This window comes from Caretta caretta, chromosome 7 (assembly GCF_965140235.1).
Source record: "Caretta caretta isolate rCarCar2 chromosome 7, rCarCar1.hap1, whole genome shotgun sequence".
In the NCBI taxonomy this organism is placed as follows: domain Eukaryota; kingdom Metazoa; phylum Chordata; order Testudines; family Cheloniidae; genus Caretta; species Caretta caretta.
Window position 1 is genome coordinate 30257354 of NC_134212.1, and position 21377 is coordinate 30278730.

Below are 21377 nucleotides of genomic sequence, written 5' to 3' on the forward strand. Positions count from 1 at the left end.
CAGGCGCAGCTGGGGGAAGGGAGGGGTTACAGACAAATAAACCCTCTGGGAATCCTATATCAGGGTCAGTAGCAGAGCCAGGAGCAGAACCAGCAGACCTGATGCTCAGTGTTGCTGCCCGCCCCCCATGTTCTAATCCGCTAGCCTCTCCCCTCCTCAAGCCAGGGACAGAACACATCTGTCATGCCACATCCCAGCGGGCAGTGCACACAGGGGATAGTTTTCTCCAGAGCAATCCCAGGGACATGATGGGATGGGGCTCCCAATAGAATCGGGGGTGGGGTGGAAGATGCCTTCCCCCCCCCCCCGCTTCCTCACAAAATGACATCACAAGCCACCAGCCCAATTAACTATTTATTTTAAAATAATTACAACCCAATCCCCCTGATCACGGTGCCATCACTACTGGATCCTCTGTTAACTACAAGATCCTTAAAAATGGGGGTAGTTGGATCCCTACTGGGGGGCCAGAACCCCCTCTTCCCACCAGAATCCATTCCTGATGGGCAGAGATGTCCATTGCAGGCGCCACTTCCCACTAGAGCTGAGAGAGGCTGGATGTGGATTCTAGGGCCATCAGGAAGGGAGCCTGGCGCAGGATGGCCTGTGAGAGAGGCAGACACACCCAAGGGGCTGCTCACTCGATGAGCTTCTTGGCCTTGAAGAAGCGGCGCAGGTAACAGACTTGCCAGGTGGCCAGGCCCACCAGACACAGCATGGAAAAGATGCTGAAGTAGAGCACGCGGGTGCTGGTGGACTCTGTGGAGAGAGAGAGAGACATGGGGTGAACAGGGGACCCCAAAGCATCATCACAAGTGGCTTCCAGCCACTTCACAGGAAAGAACCCAGGCGTCCTGGCTCCCAGGCCCTTCCTCCTGTGTTCTACCCCAGCCCTGGGAGGAGAGCGGGGTCTAGTGGGTACATGGGTGCCTCCTCACCATTTGTGTCCCTCATTTCCTCCTCCCGCTGCTTCATGTAGGCAAAGTCCTTGACGATGGATTCAGAAAGGTCCTCAAGACGTCGCAGATCCACCTCTAGGGGCTTCAGCTTCTCTGCCTTGGCAATCTGGGTGTGGGGACAGTAGGAATGAGATGCAGAATTCCACCCCACACTGAGACACAGCCACCTCTGGGGTAAAGCATAAGGGCTGTCTATACAGGGATCTCTTGCTCAGTGGTGAGACACAACCATCTCTGGACTGGGCACAGGGTCTGTTCATACAGGGATCCCTCGCTCCATGCTGAGATGTGGATGCCTCTGGGCTGGGGCACGGGGGGCTGTTTATACAGGAAACCCTTGGAATTCTGGCCCTCAGGCTTTAGTAGAGCTGGGGATACATGCCTAGTTGGGTGGATGTTGTCAATTCTGTCCTTGGGCTGAGATTGCTGGTGCCCCACCTTCCCCATCACACACAGGACAGAGGGACAGCTGCAGAGGGTTGGGGACTCAAAGGGGGCGTTACTCACGTCTTCATAGTTCCGGGCCTCCACTCCATGTTTGACGTTGAGGCTGATCAGCTGGTCAGGAACTCGAAAACCCACTGGGGAGGGAAGGATGAAAGAAAGAAGTTATAACTGTCACAGGGGAGGGAAGAGCTGGTGCATGACCCCACTTCTCTTCCAGTCAGGGATAGAACCCTAGAATCCTGGTTCTCAGCCTTTCTTACTGTAGCCACTGGATACCACTCCCCTCCCACAGCCAGGAATAGAACCCAGGAATCCTGGCTCCCAGCACCCTCCTCAATGCTAACCACTAGACCTCCCTCATGATCACAAGTTTCCGGGCCGTGCTGAGTGCAGGAGACCGCAAATGAGGATGGCAGGGAGTTGTGGGGTGGGAGGAATGCCCCCCAGGACACAGAATCCCTGCACCAGGAGTGAGACCTCATACCCGACTGGCCGTGGCTCTCGAAGCAGATCTCGTAGATCTCATAGTCGTCTGTGGTGAAGGCGAATTTGCCCTTCTTAGCATCTTCCTTGGAGTAGAGCAGGTGGCCGGAGGAGTCTGTGACCTGGGGTGGGGACAGACTGTGACCCCACAGAACTACCCATCTCCCCGGACCAGGCTCCCAATGCCCACCATGATTCTGTTCCCCAGGAGGATAGGGGTGTAGTGTGTCCCCTCCACCCAGGAGTAGGGGGTGTCCAATGGGGAGACGGGGGTCCCTGATGTCCCTCTTGGGGGAGGACATCACACAACTGCGTGGTAAGTCTTGGACCTTGGAGAAGAAAGGGGGTCCCTGGGGTGGTGCACAGCTTATGGCGAGCGTAGGGGGCAGGGCACCCGCGGGGGCACTAGCCATGGGGGAAGGGGCTCGGGGGTGCGCGGGGATCCCTAGGGGCTCTCACCCGGAGATCGGTCCTGGCCCCCGGCGCCCCGGCCTCCGACACCTCGTACTCCCCGGTCACCATGACGTCGCGGTGCATCTCCTCTTTCAGGCACTTGCGGGTCTGCGCCGGCAGCTGGAACGAGAGCGCCCCGCACCCGCCGGCCAGCAGCAGCGGCAGCAGCAGGGGACCCAGGAGTCCGGGGCCCGGCCGGGGCACGCGCATGGCGAGCAGCGGCGGGGACCCCCCCGGCCTCGAGACGCCGCGCCCGGCTGCCCCAGGCAGGTGGAGTCGGCTGCGTCCGGCTCCTCTGTCACACTGCCCCTGAGCTGATTCGGTGGCGTCCGACCTGGCGCTCACCCGACGTGGCGCTCGCTCTATGGTCTGGCCCCCACCCCACAGGGGGGACAGGCCCTAGCCGTGCTTCCGCTTCCGGCTCCACCGTACTTCATCTCCGGCAGCGTGAATTAGAGTCCGGGCAGCGCGAACTTCGGACCGGAGGGGGGGGGAGGAAGTGCGCAGGCGCAGCGCGATCTCGGCCTGTGCCGTGCCGTGCCGGAAGAAGCCGTGGTCGCTTGTAGCTGGGCAGAGTGCTGGAGGGAGGGGTGTCAGTCCAGCCCGGGCTACCCCCGAGTCTGACCTGGCAGGGGTTTGGGGGGGCTTCTCTCCTCCCCTTCCTCGGGCTGTGGGGCAGTGGATAGAAGCAGGGGGCCAGGACTCCTGGGTCCTCTCCCTAGCTGTGGGGGGCGGGGCCTGTGCCCACCAACGGGCAAGAAATGTAAAGTGTCAGTGAATCCGCTTTACAAGCGCAGCGGCGCTGGGTGGCGCCAGAGAGCAGGGTCCGGGCGGGGGCCGTACGTACAAGGAGTCAGGGGGAGCAGCCAGGAAGAGAGGCCAAAGGCTCGCTGTACGGGGCAGGGAAACCCGCTATCCCTCCCAGCCCCTCTCCCCGTATCCTTTAGCACCCCAACCCCTTCCCTCACCCCCCTACGCCCTTCCTGCTCCCGAGCCTGCTCCACAGCTTCCCCCCAGCCCCGCACACCCCTCTCCCATGTCTTCCCTTCCCCTCCTGCTCCCCCCCATCACCCCAAACATCATCTCTCTAGTCTCCTCATGCCCCTCCCTCGCCTCATTCCAACCCGCCCCCCTTCCCTTCCTCCCCCAATCCCGGTCTGCCCACGGGTTGGCCAGGCAGGGAGCCCCAGGACTGCCCCCTGTGGAGCAGGGCAGGGTGTGGGGATCAGCCCCCCAAGTGCTGACCCTGGTTAAAAGGCTGTGACGGGGTGAGGCTGAGAAGGCACTGGGTGAAAGGATGCCTAGAGTGTGGGAGTGCGTGTCAAGCCTTGGCACCACTCCCCGCCTGCAGCAGGGCTGGCACTGCATAAAGGAGAGAACCTGGCATCCACTAAGCTGCCTTGGCAGCCACAAGGACATTAATGTGCCAGGGTGGGGCGGGGGCAGAGTGATCCTCTACCCCCTCCACAGGGCCCCAAGAGGTGGATAGGCATGAGTGGGAGAGAGGGGATAGCTGGGGATCCACACACACACACAGGGTTATGGCCCCCCTTGATATCAGAGCCACCTGTGAATTCAAAGGGGACTGGACTGATAAATGGGTTGGGGGGTTATGGGGAGTGAGGCAGGAAGAGAGGTCTGGGGCAGGGAGGGGATACGGGGCCCCTAGAGCAGCCAGGGGTGTTGGGGGAGGCACAAAGCAGCTGGGAAGTTAGTGGGGATGGGAACTTCCTAGCTGGGCAACATTGGGCCTGGGCTGGAGAAAGCTGGATACAGCCCTAGGCCCAGGTCCCAGCTGGCGCCGGGTACCCCCTGGGAAGAGGAATGGTGAACCCCTGTTGCCCCTGGCAGCAGGTTCCTCCAGGGTTACCCCTGTGTAATGGGCATGGGGCTGGGAATAGCCCTGGCTCCCAGCTGCAGAGCGTTATGGGAGGTGTCAGGGGCCTCCCAACCATTGTATCCCCGATCGGAGCCCTGGGATGGGTGAGTCTGAGCACAAAGCAGGACTTGAGCTCAGGGGTATTGGCAGCAAAACAAAGGAGAATAGTAGATTGGAAGACTGGCTGGTTTGGTGGGGACTGAGATACGAGGCCTCTAGGGAAGTGCAATGGGTGGGGAAGATCCCTTGATCCTGCCCCATCTGAGGTAGATGACAGTGGGAATGGAGCAATCGCTCTACTTGCGTCAGCCCTCCCAGGTGTTGGCGTCAGAGCCAGGAGGGTGGGGATGTGGCAAGACTGCACCTGCTGGAATCACACAGCCCAGCTGAGAATGGGAACTGCCCCCTGCCTGTCCTGATCCCTACAGCGCCCCCTGCTGGGTCTGGAATAGCCAGGACAGTGTTTCTCAAACTTTTGTATTGGTGACCCCTTTCACACAGCAAGCTTCTGGGTGCAACCCCCCGCTTTATGAAATAAAAACTCTTTTTTATATTTAACACTATTATAAATGCTGGAGTGAAGTGTGGTTTGGGGTGGAGGTTGACTGCTCGTGACTCCCCATGTAATAATCTTGTGACCCCCTGAGGGCTCACAACCCCCAGTTTGAGAACCCCTGAGCTAGGAGTTCCCTGTACAGCCAGAGTTCCCACCCTGCTCCCTATGGCACCCCCTGCTGCAGGGCTTGAGGGAACAGGCTGCTGTGGGCTCAGAACTTGAAAAAGGGAGCCGGGGGTGTGGCAGAATGTACATCCACACATAGAGGGTATGTATTGCAATTGCAGTTGTGTGTGATTATGGGAAATTGTCAATGCATGTGTGCCCCTGTGCAGCTGGCTGAGTGTGAGTGTCTGTGCAATTGTCAAGCTGTGTACATGTGTGCGTGCGCAATTGGCATTGCATATGATTGTGCAAACAGGAGAGAATCTGTGCAGTCATCATTGTGTGTAGCTGAGTGATTGTTGTGTGTAAGTGCATTCACACAGCAGGTGTGTACCATCGCATAGGTTGGTGTCTGTGCAGTCCCATAATGAGCGTGCACCATGTGCTGGTTTGTGGCTGGCAGCCTCCCTGTTCAATGGATGCTGTTTGTCTGACATTGGGTGGGGCTATCTGGGAAGCCTCTCCCTCTGAAGTACAGGTCTCCCATCCTAGACTGACCCAGCTGGACTCTGCTTAGCATGGGGACCTGCTGCTTTGGCTGAGGCCCAGTGGCTGATGGTTGCAAGCTGGGAGCACCGGGGGGGGGGGGGGGGGGGCGGGGGAGGAAATGTCTCTCGGTGCTGGAGATCCCTCAACTCATAGGATTGGAATGACAGGCGCCTGGTAGAGGAACGTGCCAGAGGCCTGCAGTGATTCAGAGTGGGATGAGACTCTGGGTCCTGGGGGGAAGGAAGAGGTGAGGTCTGGGCTGTGCAGATACGGGGGCACAGTCAGTACCAACTCAGAGCTCCTGGACCTGGCAGTCTCCTTGTCCTAAAATGGGACCCCCTTCCGTAAATGGCCTGCTGCAACCGCCTTCCAAAGGGGAGTTGGCTGTCAGTGGACCATTCAGCCCTTGGTCTCTGTTTTGACTGGTGTGATGCAGATGCTCCCAGGGGGGCCCCATGCTCGGGGCCCACAACTCAATCCACCAGCAGAGCTGGGAAATGGCCCGCAGTTATGAATGACCTGGGTCTGGATTGGACCTGGTGCCCCGTAGAGGCTCTGTAGCCTCTTGCCCAATCCCCTGAGCCAGCCTGGGGTCAGATCGGAGCCAGTGCCCCAAGAGGAGAAAGGCCCCTTGTCCACTCCCTCCTTTTCTCTGTGTCTCACCCAGTCTGATTTGTTCTTCAAGAATCTCCCAGCTCTGAGATAATTGAGTTGAATGCTCCCTCCTGCTCCACAAACATGTGCTGGATCCAGGACAGGGCACTGGCTGGGCATGGTGCCAGCAACCCAGTATGCCAGCCTGGCACCATCTGCCCCAAGCCCAAGCAGGGCCCCACCCTGGTGCTAAGGGGCTGCCATGCAACTGCCTGCCTGAGCTGGGAATAGAATCCAGGAGTCCTGGCTCACAGGGATCTTCTCCCTGCATTCCGTATAGCACTGTCCGTACATGAAGCCTGTAGGAACAGGGGGAAGGGCTTCAGGGGAATGGGGCTGGGGGGAGGCAAGAGTGAGGGGAAGGGGCAAAACTGCTTTTGGTGAAGGGCACAGCCCCGGAGCCTCTCTATTAGGTCAATCCAGGCAGATATTTTACTGGGATGCTGGAAGAGCTATGGGAGCAGGGTGGGGGAATCAGGACTCCCAGTTCTCTCCCAGCTCTGGGAGGAGTTGGGATGTGTGTAGGACACCCCCAGACTTTGGGTCCAAGATTGGGGTGAGCAGAGACCCCCCCTCAGGCCAATGGCACTTGAACCATCTCATCCTGTGAGGCCCCAGCCTGACAGTATTTGAGACTCAGAGCAGAGGGAGGCCCCTAAGCTGGGTGGGGGTGAGGAAGGAATATACCCTGGGAACCACTGCACAAAGTGGCACTGGCAACTCAGCAGCTAGGGGGAGGGTGGGGCTGAGCACATGACTGGTGATCTTCAGGTAACCCCTCCCCCCAGCACTGCAGCACCCAGGGTCCGTCTGCTCTAGCATGCAAGGGGTTAACATGCCCCAGGGATAGCTGGAGCTGTTCTGAGTGTCCCAGGAGATGATAACACTGGTACCCTTTTGTCCTTGAATTCCACAGGGGTAGCTCTCACTCTGGACTTGCAGCCCCCCTGGTATCCCAGCCCTGGGTCCGTCCCCCCCTTCCCATCTCTCCTGCTGCCACTCAATCCAGACTCGCAGCCCCAGTTATCCCAGCCCTGGATCTGTGCTGCATTAGGCTGGGATCCAAACCTCAAGTCGACAGAGTGAGTAAAGTCAGGAGGAAAAGGAAGGTGAGTAAGTGGATGAGTATACAGAGTTCTCGGCTGTCTCCTGTTTGGGATTTGGCCCATTCTCCCATTCCCTCCATAGACACAGAGGGGCCCTACCTCATCCCTGGCAGCCACAAGCACTTGTGAGTGCCACGTGCTGATTTGGCGGGAGCCTGTGTGAAATCCCCTCCACACAGCTCCATTGCTCTCCAGGAAACTTTCAAGTGTGGAGTGAGGTGGCCGGGAAGTTTGAAAGGCTGGGACACATGCAGCTCTGTTAGTGCCCCTCAATGCCAGCTCCCTGCTATCCCAGCCCTTGCCTCCCCCCCAGCTCTGCCTGTGCCCCTCAGTGCCAGCCTGCAGCCCCCTGCTATCCCAGCCCTTGCCTCCCCACACCCAGCTCTGCCTGTGCCCCTCAGTTCCAGCCTGCAGCCCCCTGCTATCCCAGCCCTTGCCTCCCCCCAGCTCTGCCTGTGCCCCTCAGTGCCAGCCCTTGCCTCCCCACACCCAGCTCTGCCTGTGCCCCTCAGTGCCAGCCTGAAGCCCCCTGCTATCCCAGCCCTTGCCTCCCCCCACCCAGCTCTGCCTGTGCCCCTCAGTGCCAGCCTGCAGCCCCCTGCTATCCCAGCCCTGGCCTCCCCCCCAGCTCTGCCTGTGCCCCTCAGTGCCAGCCTGCAGCCCTCTGCTATCCCAGCCCTTGCCTCCCCCCACCCAGCTCTGCCTGTGCCCCTCAGTGCCAGCCTGCAGCCCCCTGCTATCCCAGCCCTGGCCTCCACCCAGCTCTGCCTGTGCCCCTCAGTGCCAGCCTGCAGCCCCCTGCTATCCCAGCCCTTGCCTCCCCCCCAGGTCTGCCTGTGCCCCTCAGTGCCAGCCTGAAGCCCCCTGCTATCCCAGCTCTTGCCTCCCCCCACCCAGCTCTGCCTGTGCCCCTCAGTGCCAGCCTGCAGCCCCCTGCTATCCCAGCTCTTGCCTCCCCCCACCCAGCTCTGCCTGTGTCCCTCAGTGCCAGCCTGCAGCCTCCCAGCAACTGTCATATGCTAGTCCCCAGGGAAATGTGGTGACTCCACTGCTCTGTGCTCAGGGTTTAATACTGGGGAGCAGGGGGGGCCAGTACCCAGCGTGGTAGCCAGCCATGTCCCCCGACCTCTCATTGCTCCCCAAGGCTGGTGGCAGGGTGCCAGCTGGCTGCTCTCCCCCCCATTCCTGCCAGGTTAGTCACCGGGAGCATGAGATCATCCACATTCCCGTGTCTCACATCCTGTCCCGCTCCTTGGGGAGAGGGATCGTTCACCCTCACGGGGCGCGGGGGGGGGTTCGGGGGGCGAAGAGGAACAGACCCTGGACCAGAAGAGCTCCCAGAAGAGCTGTTTGTTTCGAGGCTTGGGGGGAGGAGCCAGGATCACTGGATTCTCTCCCTGGTACTTGGAGGGGGGTTCTAGTGGTTAAAACACGGGGGTCTGGGAGCCAGGATCCCTGGGTTTCATTCCCAGCTCCCCCAGTGACCTGCTGTGTGACCTTAGGGGAGTCTCTTCCTCTGTGCCTTAGTTTCTCCCCCCACACTTTGTCTATTCAGACAGTGAGCGCTTCAGGGCAGGGCCTGTCTCTCACTGTGTTTTGTGCAGTGCCTGGGGGTCCCAATCTCCCTGGGATCTCCCTCCAACTAGTAATGAGAGAGAAGGAGCGCTGTCAGGCTCCTTGTGGCTGTGGGGAGCCTGAGGGACATGCTTTCACTCTCTGCACGGAGCCCAGCCCTGTCAGTTTCACTTGCCGTCGCTTTCAGTTCCTGATTCTGAAGGTGACCAAAGGCCGCTGTGTCCGGAAATGACACCCCCGCAGCCCACTCAGAGAGAGAGGAATCACTGACCCCACTCTCCTCCCAGAGCTGTGTATGGAACCCAGGAGTCCTGACTCCCAGCCCTCTCTGCTTTAACCCACTAGACCCTTCCAGGTGTCTTGGCCCCAGCCCCCGCTCTAACCCAACCCCTCTCCCTCCCAACACACACACACACACACACACACACACACACACACACACACACACACACACACACACACACACACACACACACACACACCCCAAAGTTGGGGACAGAACACAGGAGTCCTGACTCCTAGCCCACCACCTTAGCTGGACACTTCCATTCTCCATGCTAGGGTATCTTCCAGCGGCTTGTTTCTTAGGGTGAGGGGTGACCTGAGGCTCTCAGCGGGGGAGGGTGGGAGAGCCAGGCTCAGCGTCTCTGTTCAAGGAGAGGGGGGGCAGGGGCTCTCTATGATACAGCAGAGGGGAGGGGGCATCCAGATTGCAGGGATCCCTTCCTGTGTTGGGTTGGGGAGTTCTTGTTCTGTTGGGGGGCTTGGGAGGATTTATGGAGCATACTATACTCTCATTGGGTCTAGCCCAGCTGCTCAGCCCCAGAAACTGGCAGTGCCAAGCATGTGCGGAGGGGCAGGGAGCTACCTATAAACTGCCCCTGTCTCCCACCTGCCCCTGTTGGGTCACAGGGACCCCTGTCCCCTGCGTCCCCACCTTCCACATGGTCACAGGGACCCTCTGCCCCCATCCCCTGTGCCACTTTCGCCTCTATCCACCCATCCCCATGCACACCCCCATCTTTCCATTCACACGCACCCTCTCTCTCCCTTCCCCCAACACACTCCTTGGTCTGTCTAGCCACCCATCCAGACACTTTCCTATCTCTGGACCAACCAGAGGCCCCTGTTGCTCACCTGTCTGTCTCTCTCTCTGTGTATATTCCTTTACTAGCCCGCCTCGCTCCTGGAGTGTCCCGGCCTGGGCCCCCCATTGCCCGTGGGATCCTACCCAGCCCCGAATTCATTTACTGCATGAGCGCGCGGAGGAGGGGAGGGGGGGAGAGGGAGGGTGTCTTTGCAAATTTGACGGGTGAAAACAAACTACCTGGCCTGATGTGAGTGTCTGTCTGTCTGTGTTTAGGGGTATCCGTTGTTGGGCAGACCATGTAAGAATGCCGGTGCGTGTAGTCTTGTGTGCAGAGCGACGCGTGCAGTTGTGCAGTGTGTGTGGTTGTGCAGCGATGGTTGTGTTGTTGCACAGCTGTGTGTTGTGCAGAGATGTGTGCTACGGTGGTGTACAGGGTGTGTGCTGTAATACGCGGGCGGCGGGGGGTGGGGGGGTTGTACTGGTATGTGTGGTGTTGTGGTACCGGGGGGTGTTGTGCAGGCGTTGTGAGGTTCAGGATGTGTGCGGTGGTGTACAGGTGTGGGTGTTTGTGTGGCGTTGTTATTGTAGTACTGGGAGGGGGGGCGTGTTTTTATCTTGAGTCGGTTTCTCTGAAACGCATCTTGAACAAACAAAGCTTGGAAACAACACAGAAGGGAATCCTTTACTATTGCACAGCAAGCAGGAGGAAATCACACTATATTTGGATATCTACGTCACCGAGCACTGAGTCAATCCCCGGACCGTACCAAATAGATTTAGGACGCGGGGGGGAATATTGACTTTGATGGCCTTTTAGGGGCTGACCAAACTCTGATTCCGGGCAGAAGGGGGCATCTTAATTGAATAGAGCCCAGCGGAACCGGGGTGGGTTGTTGGAGAGGGGATTCCCTGCTTCCCTGATGACTTGAAAAGGGCGCGGGGTGGGACTCGCCCCTCCTCTCCCCCAGCTTAAAGTGAGGCGGCCCCGAAGTTCCCATTCATAAAAAAGTAACCGGGCGGGAGGCAGTTGAGAGGCGCTCGCCGGGCTGACCTAGGCATAGCACAGCCCCAGCGGAGAGACGGACATGTTCAGGGACTACGGAGCGGGCAGAGCCGACGGCCCGGGATCCTCGTACAACCCTCGCCCTCAGCACCCTGCCCTGCGCAGCGTGGGGCCGGCCGCCGCCTCAGGGACCCCGGGAGCAGCGCAACAGGTAAGGGGCGAGCCGGGCAAAGGGCCGAGAGCTCGGTCGGCCTGTCCCCACGCACGCTCCCCTTCTGTCTGTCTGTCCGCCTGGGTGCACACCTCCCCTTCTGTCTGTCTGTCCGCCTGGGTGCACACCTCCCCTTCTGTCTGTCTGTCCGCTCCAATGCACACCTCCCCAGCTGTCTGCCTCCCCCCACCATGCAAACCTCCGTCTGTCTGTCTGTCCGCCCCTATGCACACCTCCTGCTCTGTCTGTCCCTCTGTCCCCATACGCACCTCTCTGGCCATAGGTGCTGGAACTAGGGGTGCTGCCCGCACCTTCTGGCTTGAAGCGGTTTCCACCATATCCAGGCTTTACAGTTTGGTTCAAGGGCTCTCAGCTCCCACACTGTACAAATTGTCCCAGCGCCCCTGTCCCCCACTGTGTGTCAGCCTGTCCCCACCCCCACCCCCCTATCTAATCTATTCTCTAGCCATCCCCAGCCGTCTAGACACACCCACCCTGTCTCCACACCCTCCCTTCTTTCTCTCCAGCCCTTGTTCCTCCACACACCCAGCCACTGCCAGCCATCCCTGCCCGATCCCCTCCCGCCCTGCTCCAGCCAGCCTTTCCCCGGTCTGTTTTCTTGCCCTCTCCTTTCTCGCTCTCTTTCGTTTCTGGGGTGGGGGGCGATGACTAATACTCTGGGTTGATTCACCCCACCGCGTGGCGGCAGCTGGTTTGACCCCTCCTCCCCCTTGACGCACGCAGGCACTCGCGTGCCGATGGCTGAGGAATGTAGGGGGTTCCCCCACCCGGCGCTCTGCAGCAGAGCGATGGGGGGGGGGCTCCCCTCGTTTGCTGCTGCCTGAGCGCCCGGGTCACAGACCCTTGTATTGAGCTGGCGCTATGCGGGCCTGGGGTGTCCCTGTCCCTGCCTCCCGCCCAGCCACATAGTGGCAGCTGCAGGGAGACACGCCAGAACTACCTGTACCAGTGGAGGGGGACTCCTCGCCAGGTGTCATCCTACAGGGTTTATGACACACCGTTTATCCCATCCAGGAGGGGGCTGCGGAAGCAAGTGCACCAGGGTGTCTAACCTCAGCGGGTTTGTGGGTCTGGCGGACACTCAGTATTTTAGCTCAGGGAAGGGGGGGGGAGAGTCAGGACTCCTGGGTTCTGTGCCAGCTCTGCTCCCCTTTCACTTGGGAATCCACTTCTCCTCCTGGCACCTCCGTGCCCTGCAGGACGGGTCCGGAACGTAAGCCACAGGGCTGAAAACCAGAGGGGGGGGGCTCAAGGCCAGTGTGTTTTGCCAGCTGTCCCCGGGCAGGGTTTAAGACTCGCCTCCCTCTCTGGGCTGTCCGCAGCCAGCGGTGGGGACCCAAGCAGCCCAGTGGGGCGTGGGGGGGGGGGGAGACAGAGACAGACCCCAGGGCTGGACACACTTCCAGCCCCTCAGACCTCCGTAGCTGGCAAATTGTGAGGCACCCGCCTCCCAGCGGCTGGATGTGTGTTGTGGGGGGTGGGGCTGGGGCTCCAGGCTACGGCAGAAGGTGGCAACAGGTCAGACCTGAAAATGGGGCGCGAATGGGGGAATTCCCTCCTGCTCCCCAGTCCTGGCTCCCGGCTGGAGCTCCGCGGTGCTGTGTCACGCCGGGTGAGTCACGGGCTGCGCTCACCCCGGCGGCCCCTCCGCTCACCGCGGCCTGGCTTCCAGGGAGCCGAGATTCCTCAGCAATTTCCTCTTGCATAAGGGCGCCGCTGCGACGGCTGCCAGCCCCACCCCAAAGCCAGCTGCCGCGCCTGCCGACCCCCTGTCAACAGCTGCCACACAGGGGATAGAGAGACCCCAGGCATCCTGACGCCCAGCTTCCCTCCCCTTCCCCACCCCACCAGGCCCCCCTCTCCTCCCAGAGCTGCAAAGAGAACCCAGGAGTCCTGGCTCCCAGCCCCCACTGCTCTAACCCAATAGACTCCGCTCCCCTTCCAGAGCCCAGAGAGAACCCAGGGGCCCTGGCTCCCAGCCCCCACTGCTCTAACCACTAGCCCTGGGTGGGGTGGCAGCCAAGATTCAGTGCCTGGGAAGCTCTGCTCCCATGCCCAGCCCCCTTTGTGTTTTGGGGGAGGCCCCAGTCCCTGGGGCAGTATCTCCCCCAGGTGTTCTCTGTCTGACACAGAAGGCGTGGCCAGTCTCCTGCCCCAGGGCTGGGCAGCACCATTAAGCAGCACAGTGAGCTGGGGTGTGACGCCAGGGCTGGGGAGGCACCCACTAGGCCAGGCAAACTGGGTCAAGGGGTGGGGAGGACACAGGAGGGTTATCTGGGGGCAGGATTTCTGTGCACACCCTGCTGTTCACATGCAGGAGCATGCCAGAGGATCATGCTGACTCAGTGGCCCTAGGAGCTGGAATCACCAGTGTGTGCCCAGAGTGGTGACACGGAGCCCTCTGTGTTGTCTCCACCCACTCTGGCAGGTGCTTGGTCTCTGTGCCCACACTGAGCCCTTGGCCTCTCTGTTGCTGAAAGGACTGGCTAGTGCCGAGGTGGGGATGGGGCCCATGCACTATGCTGAGACCCAGCAAACTTCTTTTACATGGGGGTCACGCAATGGGCATGGGACAGAAACAGCTGTCATGCTGTGGCTCTGGGGCCGGATCTGAGCTGGCGTCTTCTAGAGGGGAAGACCCCATATCCCATCTCCATACCTCTGAGCCAGCCAGTCTTGCAGCATGGGGGCTGGATTGCAGCTGGCGCCCACTCAAGGGAAAGGGGTCTGTATCCCATTCTCTACCCCCTGAGCCTGCCAGTCCCTTGGTCCTGGCTCCAAGGAGGTGAATTCCTCTGCCCCATGCCCTGGGCTCTGCCCCTGACATTCGCCAGTTCCTAAAAAGGTGATGGGGCTGGGAAGTGACTCTAAACCTTCCTGTTCTGCTCTGCCCCATTAGCTCCTCATTCATGTAATAAGTAACCCCCATGGGCACCCCTAAATATGGGCAGGAGGCAAACAGTGAGCATGGCACTAGCAAAGTATCTGCCTATTGCACCAAACCAGCTGCTGTGCCTGCACCATTCTGTCCCCTGCTGAATGGAATCCTGACCATGTAGCTGTGTATCCTACACACTATACTGCCACTCATTAGTGGGGATTCTCCCAAAGCCTGGAGGGCCTGTGCCTTTGGGGTGGGAGGGTAGGAGTCCCAGCCAGTGACCGGCCACCATGCTCAGAGATAGCATGACCTGTAAAGGCCTTCAGAACAGCTTTGTATTGATTCAGACAGGCTGGGTATGGGATGGAAGGGGCTTTGGCTGAGGGCTTTGGCTGAGGGCACTGCCAGGGTGACATAGGGCCTAATAGATAGGTGTAGTCAGGGCTCCTGGGTTCTACTCCCAGCTCTGGGAGGTGAGGCAAGTCTACTGCAGAGGGGTGCAGGGAAGAAGAGGGGACTGGGAGTTAGGACTCCTGGGTTCTCTGCCAATGACTTGCTCTGTGAACCAGGGCAGATCTCTCTCTCTGCTGGTTGTGCCTCAGTTCCCCATCTGTAAAATGGGGCTATCAGGACTTGGATTACCCCATGATCCCCAAAGGTTTAACCCCAGTAGAAGCCTCGGCATGGATTTTGGGTATAAAATCCCAAGGCCAGCAGGGTTGGTTATTTGACGGTTGGGAGATAGAAATCACCTACAACATTTCCAACCCCCACACACCAGCACTGGGGTGGGAGGGTTCACGGATCCACAGGCTCAGGGCTGGGCCCTAGCTGTAAACGGTCTCTTGGAGGAACCCCTTCAGCAATGGGGCCCACTTTTTCTTCAGGGCAGGCCACACAGCCTTGCAGCCCCTGAACCTGAGCCTCTGGGCTCCAGCCCTCTTGCGCCACACCAGGTGTGCTGCCCAGCCAGTCCAGATGAGACAGACTCCTAGTTAGAAGTTTGCCCACCCTTCAGGGACTAATGCACCTCCAGACGCATGTGCAGTGACACCAGACAGCCCTTTGCAAACAGGCGGGGCCTTGAGTCACCTGCAACTCAGCACTGGAAGTCCTTAGGTTAGCACAGAGAACTGCACGTTAAGACCGAGTGTGAAATGGAATCGCCTACAGCTGGGCTGGTGGGTTGCCCTGGCTTGGCGGGATGGACTGTTTTTCCCTGACCCTTCCATCAGTCCCAGGTGCAAACAGCCAGCCTGGTCCAGAAGCCGACTCTTTAGCTCCTGCTGGTGACCTCCCAGTTCTTTGTCTCCAGGCAGGGCCAAGCTGAGTTCACAACCTCACCTGCGGAAGCTTCCCTCTGCTGCACAATTATTGGCATGTCCATTGTCTCTCTGGACCCTGTCTTGGTCTGGATCGGTTTCGATCAGTTCCTTACAGACCCATTCCCTGTGGGCCAGGCAGCAAGGCCGTACCCACAGCTCCCGTCCTCACTGCCCCCAAGAGCAGATGTAACCCTTTTCCTCCACTTGGGAGCAATGCAAAGTACAGAAGCTGAGGAACACAGAGGCTTCATAATAATGTTACAGAAAATCCCCACATTGTCACAGAGGGTGAAGGGTGAAATGAACTGTCAGATCCAATAATGGGGGGTTGGGGGGATGGTGGAGGGGTGCTAAATATGGAACCTTCCGAGGCTTCACTGGGCCCCTAGGGAAGAGTGTTGAATGACAAAGAGGAACTTTACAATTATTTAAAGTGAATTGTACTATGAATACCTGGTTCTCATGTGTATTAGGGCAGCACCTAGAGACTGTGGGCTGAGAGGGAAGGGGGATCCCATTGTCCCAGGTGCTTCATGGACACACAGTAAGAGACATGCCTGCCTCCCCAAGATCTCACAGTCTAAACAGACAAACTGGCAGCTGTGAAATCAAGACGGGATGGTTTTCTAACGGGGCTACTCTAATTCAACCAGGAATTAGTTCAGGGCCATCCTAGGAGCTGGGCTATGCAGGAGCTCAGACTAGATGATCACAATGGTCCCTTCTGGTCATATAATCTGTGAAGGGGAAATGGAGGCATTAAGAGTCAGTGGCAGGAGCCTGAAGTCCTGAACCCTGGTGTATTATTTGACTTGCTGTCAGACCTCTGAAGTCATCTCCAGGCTCAGCCAGACACTAGCAATTTCCATTAACAAAATTGTTTTTTTTCCCCAATGTAAACCTGGAATTTCCTTGTTTGTTGTTTAAAATATCAGCCCCTTCCCTCACCTCAAAGCACTTCACAAAGCCAGTCACTTTAAGGCCAGGAAACCTCTCTGATCATCTGTCTGACCTCCCACATCGCCCAGGGCAGAGTTTCACCCACCAGTCCCATGGTGCAAGGAATTCTTTCCTTTCCCTGACTTTATGGACATCAGCCTGTTACATTTCCCGCCTCTCTGTGTTATCCCATTTTACTGCTAGAGAGCCTTGCCCAGGGAGAGATGCAATGACTCACCTGAGCTCCCAGGTTGTCAGTGGTTAGAGTTGGGAATTTAACCCAAGAGTCCTGGCTCCCAGGCCCCCCCAAAGCCACCATGTATCCACTAGATGTCACTCCCTTCCCAGGGTCAGAAGGAGAATTCAAGTGACTTGACTCCAGCCTCCCTGCTCTAACCCACTATACCCCACTCCCCCGTCAGAGCTGGGAGGAGAACCCAGGGGTCCTGATTCCCAGCCCCTCCCTCCCTGCTTCCTAGACATGCTGCCTCCATGAGGGTGTCTGAGGTCACAAGGAGACTGAATGCAGCCGGTGACCCAGGATTTGCTCCTGGAGCAATTCACTGCTGGCCCCTAAGCCAAGCCAGGGCCCCCTCTGCAGGCTGGAATGCTTTGCCAATATCTGGGTGCCCTTGGCAATGGGGATCTTTATTTGGAAGCACCAGGTGCCCTTGTGATGCTGGCACTGCTGCCCTCCGCAGCCAGACCTGCTCCCCCAGGTCCGTGTGTCAGTCCTGCCCCCTGTACAGCCCGTAGCAATGGGAAAGCCTCTTTGATGACAATGCACCCAGCTGCCCTCCCCCAGCCTCTGGCCTCCTCTAACTGCCGCCTCCTCTTGTCTCCCCAGAAGTTCCCCCCAGGCCCGAGTGCAGGGGCTGCCAGCTTCATTCCCAGCCTCAACACCATCACCTCCAGCCAGGACCTGCAGTGGATGGTTCGGCCCACGATGCTCAACACCTGCTCCTCGCCCTCCTCTTTCACAGCTGCCCCATACCCCCGCCCCTATGCCCCCTACCCTGCTGGGGCCCGCCCAGGCGTCATCCGCACCATTGGGCCCACCCTTGGGATACGTCGGAGGCACAATGAGCATGTGAGTAAGGCAGTTATTGGAGCAGGGGTGGGGGGAGAGGGGCGAATGCCTAGCCCAGGAGGGCAGTGGGGTGTAGAGGGTTAGAGCGGGGGAGCGGTGGGAGACAGGAATCCAGGGGGGGGAGGGTGTTGCTCTGTGCCTCAGTTTCCCACTCCAAATCCCCAGGACAGTGGGAAGCTGCCCCCTGATTTGCAATGGCTGGAGGAGGTGGGAGAGGGAAGTGGGGCTTCGCCTGGGCTGGGGGGCGGGGGGAGGCGAGTCCCCTTCTACCAGGAGAACCAAGCAAGGGTGGCTGGCACTCATTCCGCCCTAAGGCTGGGCCCCTTGCCACAAACGCCACAGGGCAGTGGGGCCACCTAGTGGCTAACATCAGAACCGCAGACAGGACACAGGGCGCTGTCCATCGGGAGCTCTCCAAATGCTTAGCAAGGTGGGTTCAGAGAACTATCCCCACACAGAAAGCTGGGGGTAACCCCCAGGAGCCCTGACTGCCAGCCCCCCTGATCTGACCACTAGGCCCCACTCCACTTTCAGAGGCCTGGCTGCCAGCCCCCATGGTCTGACTATTAGACCCTACTCCCCTCTCACAGACCTGGCTGCCAGCCTCCCCAGTCTGACCTACTAGGCCCCACTCCCCTCCCAGAACTAGAATCCAGGAACTCTGGCTCCCAGATCCATTGCTGTAACCACTAGAGCCCATTCTGGTCTTTGAAGGGAATCACACAAGCTGGGATTTGGCTGGGGCATTTGGGTTCACACCCTGGGGGCAGGCAGGAGAGGAAATGACAGCATGCTGAATCATGGAGCCACAGGGTGACTCAGAAGGGAAGGGGCACTGGGGCCAGCAGCATACCGGGACTGTTCCCTCCGCAGCCTGTGGAATCCAGGCAGCATCTGAAGCCACTGGGGCCAGAGAAGGCTGGCTCTCCCTGAGCCAGACTTTAACCCTTGCCCTGTCCCCCAAAACTACCCTTCCCCTCCCCCAACCTAACTAGAAAAGTACCCCAGTCTCATCTCAGCACTGAGTTAGGGATCCCTGTATAAGAATCCCCCATGCCCCACCCCAGAGGTGGCTGCATGTTTAATGCACTGTGGGGGATCCCTGTGGATATTATTGCTTGGGGGTGAAAGCCTGACAAGGACCTGGTCCTTGGCAGTTTTCCATGGACCGGCATAGAAGGGGGATAGATATGGCATCACTGTCATTCATTTGAAAACCCCTGCCCCTCTCTTGCCCCCACTTCAGATGACCCCTGAGGAAGAGGAGCGGCGCAGGGTAAGACGGGAGAGGAACAAACTGGCTGCAGCAAAGTGCCGGAACCGGAGGAAAGAGCTAACGGACTGTCTGCAAATGGTGAACACCCCCTACTGAGTCCCCACAACACTCCCTGCAGCACAGCGCCCCCAGCACCATGCAGGGGCATTGGGGTCGGCCCTGGCTGTGCGGGGAAAGTCCCCCTACTGACTCCCCCTTCAGTTCTCATTGGAGGTTGCCCATGCAAGTTCTGACCCTGCCTGGCTCTGCAAGAGATGGAATCAAAGCCACCTGAACTGTGATGGCTGTAGGGCAAGATGTGCCCTTCCCACTCCTAGAGCTGGGGACAGAACCAGGCATCTCATCCCTCCTGTGCTAACCCACCAGACCCCACTGCCCTCCCAGAGCTGGGGATTTTACCTATGGGTCCTGGCTTCCAGCCCCTCCCACCCCCAGTCTAATCACTAGACACCACTTCCCTCCCCATGCCAGGGATAGAACCCAAGTGTCCTGCCTCCCCCTGACCTGTCTCTCCCACAGGAGACGGACCAGTTGGAGGAGGAGAAGTCAGGCCTGCAGAAAGAGATTGCAGAGCTGCAAAAGCAGAAGGAGAGGTTTGAGCTGATCTTGGAGGCCCACCGGCCAGTGTGCAAAGTGCAGGATGAGTCCTCGGGAGAGGAGGAGGAGCCGGGGGGGCCTCCCGCCCCACCCCCTGTCAAGCAGGAGTCCCTGGAGCCTCCCACAGCAGTCCCACGTCGGCCCCCACCGCCGGTGCCCCCACGGATCAGCCTTCCCCCCAGCAGGGTCCTGGAGCCTGAGGCCCTGCACACCCCCACCCTGATGGTCACACCCTCGCTAACTCCCTTCACTCCCAGCCTGATCTTCAACTATCCTGCCCCAGGGGAAGGGGAGCCCCCTGCTGGCCACACCTTCCCGCCTGAGCCCTGCAGCTCTGCCCACCGGCGTGGGAGCAGCAGTGGTGACCAATCATCTGACTCCCTCAACTCCCCCACCCTGCTGGCGCTCTGACAGGCACGGCTCCCCCAGCCCTGTTCTTCCTGCTCAAGAACCAGCCTCATGACCAGGAACCTTCCATGTGGTTCCAGACAACTCTAGAACTGTTCCCTGTCATCCCAGGCCCTTTTGGAACCATCCACCTCAGCTGTGGTACCTTTGTGATCATTCTAGCACATTTTCCCATTATCCCAACTTCCTGTTCATTCCAGACACATCTGGAATCTCCCCTTCCACTTTCAAACCTTCACTGTCATTCTAGATAATTCTAGAAGCGTGCACACGCGCACACGCACACACACACACAGTCCATTCCAGGCTCCCAATTATTTCACACCCATCTGGAATTTCCCCCTCAGCTCTCGAACTTTCACCGACATTCTAGAACCTTCCCTGCCATCGGTGTTTCTTGATTATTCCAGAGGTCCCTGGAATCTTTCACTCACGAGCCAGGAATCTGTCCATCCTTTTACCATCATTGCCGAAGAATGTCTTTGTGCTTCAGAACCATCCCAAACCCTCCCACAATCCCTTCCTGTCTGTTCTAGAGCAGCCCTACCCTTCCATTCCTTTTGGGATGTGGCAACCTTCCCAAAATTCCCATCGTGCTTGCTGGTTTTTTCTGGAACCTACTAGAGCTTTCCTGACCTCCTCCTGGATTGCTCTGGAATATCCCCAGCCATTCATGGTCTCATACTAGATCCTAACCAAATGTCCGAGTTCAACAGGCACTCCTTCTAGACTCTGACTGACCATTCTAGCACAACTTGTTCGTTCTAGAACCGGTCTACCTGTTCTACGCTGCCATTGCTCATTGGAGAATACTCACAGCTGTTCCAGACCTCTCTTGCTGTTTCTAGCCCTCCATCTGACTGCTCCAGAATTCCCTCATTCTTGAACTCACCTGAGCATTGCAAACTGCCCCTCCAATCATTGTCGAACCCACTGCCAGATCCAGAACAAACTCAGGTGTGCGGGATTCTACAGCACTGGCCAACCAAGACCCAGGACTGACTTTTTTGGCTCCCAAGTTCCAGAAGCTGCTCCAGAACCGCAGGGCGTGCTCTGGACTGCACAGCGTTCATTGTTGGAACTACCGTTTCTATGCTATTTATTGTCACTCAAAGAGTATTTTTCTACCGATGGTGTCTTGTGTCTCGGGAGACAATTAAAAGCTACAAATAGAGACAGCTCACGTGTGTGTTTCGGGGGTGGGGTATAGGTGTTGGTTGGTATATGACTTGAGGGTGTTGGGGGGTGTATGTGGTGTGGGGGGCATTGGAGTTGTGGGAGGGGGACTGTTAGGGGGATATAGAGAGCGGGGGGATATGTGAGGATGTGTGAGTGGCAGGGGTTTTGCTGGGGGGTGTATGAGGTGGGGCATGTGGATTACTGGGAATAGTGTGTATGCAGTGGGGAGTATGTGGGGTGGTGGAGGAAGTATATGGGTGTGTGAGGGCAGTGGGTTGGTTTTGTTGTCAAGGAAGTGTGTGTGTGAACGCACGCAAACACACACACTGCCTAGCACAGCCACAACCCCATGCCCCTGGCGCCGGAGGAGTATCTTCGCTAGCTGACAGCTGTAGTGCACTGATACCCAGTCTGCAGGGGACACCCCTTTCAAATATGGCTCACTGAGGTGCCTGGCCCTGGCACACTTCCCAGCAGAACCACAGGGGCTGGGCCTGGCCTGGCCATGCCATGAACCAATCCCCTTTTGCATCAGTGGCACCCATGTCCTGTGTCCCGCCCCGCTGGACTCCGACACCTCCTGGAGCTGGG

General features: G+C 58.6%; 2 protein-coding genes across 2 annotated transcripts; one reads left to right on the forward strand and one right to left on the reverse strand.

The window, feature by feature from the left end:
* Window positions 1–341: 341 nt before the first annotated feature.
* On the reverse strand, window positions 342–2740 carry LOC125640214 (transmembrane emp24 domain-containing protein 10). The gene is made up of 5 exons (XM_048858474.2): window positions 2349–2740; window positions 1891–2011; window positions 1467–1540; window positions 939–1065; window positions 342–759 (listed from the first exon to the last, which is right to left on the reverse strand). The coding sequence occupies exons 1-5, from the start codon at window positions 2550–2552 to the stop codon at window positions 638–640; spliced, it is 648 nt and encodes a 215-aa protein (XP_048714431.1). The 5' UTR covers window positions 2553–2740; the 3' UTR covers window positions 342–637.
* An 8173-nt stretch (window positions 2741–10913) lies between these two features.
* On the forward strand, window positions 10914–20732 carry FOSL1 (FOS like 1, AP-1 transcription factor subunit). Its single transcript, XM_048857640.2, has 4 exons — window positions 10914–11070; window positions 17084–17326; window positions 18573–18680; window positions 19122–20732. The coding sequence occupies exons 1-4, from the start codon at window positions 10942–10944 to the stop codon at window positions 19608–19610; spliced, it is 969 nt and encodes a 322-aa protein (XP_048713597.2). The 5' UTR covers window positions 10914–10941; the 3' UTR covers window positions 19611–20732.
* The last annotated feature ends 645 nt before the right edge of the window (window positions 20733–21377 follow it).

Coding starts and splice junctions, on each gene's coding strand:
- FOSL1 (XM_048857640.2), top strand. CDS start 10,942: ATGTTCAGGGACTACGGAGCGGGCAGAGCCGACGGCCCGGGATCCTCG. Junction 17,327..18,572: donor GTCGGAGGCACAATGAGCAT/GTGAGTAAGGCA, acceptor CCCCCACTTCAG/ATGACCCCTGAGGAAGAGGA. Junction 18,681..19,121: donor TAACGGACTGTCTGCAAATG/GTGAACACCCCC, acceptor TCTCTCCCACAG/GAGACGGACCAGTTGGAGGA.
- LOC125640214 (XM_048858474.2), bottom strand. CDS start 2,552: ATGCGCGTGCCCCGGCCGGGCCCCGGACTCCTGGGTCCCCTGCTGCTG. Junction 2,012..2,348: donor GGGCCAGGACCGATCTCCGG/GTGAGAGCCCCT, acceptor TCCCCACCCCAG/GTCACAGACTCCTCCGGCCA. Junction 1,541..1,890: donor CGAGAGCCACGGCCAGTCGG/GTATGAGGTCTC, acceptor TTCCCTCCCCAG/TGGGTTTTCGAGTTCCTGAC.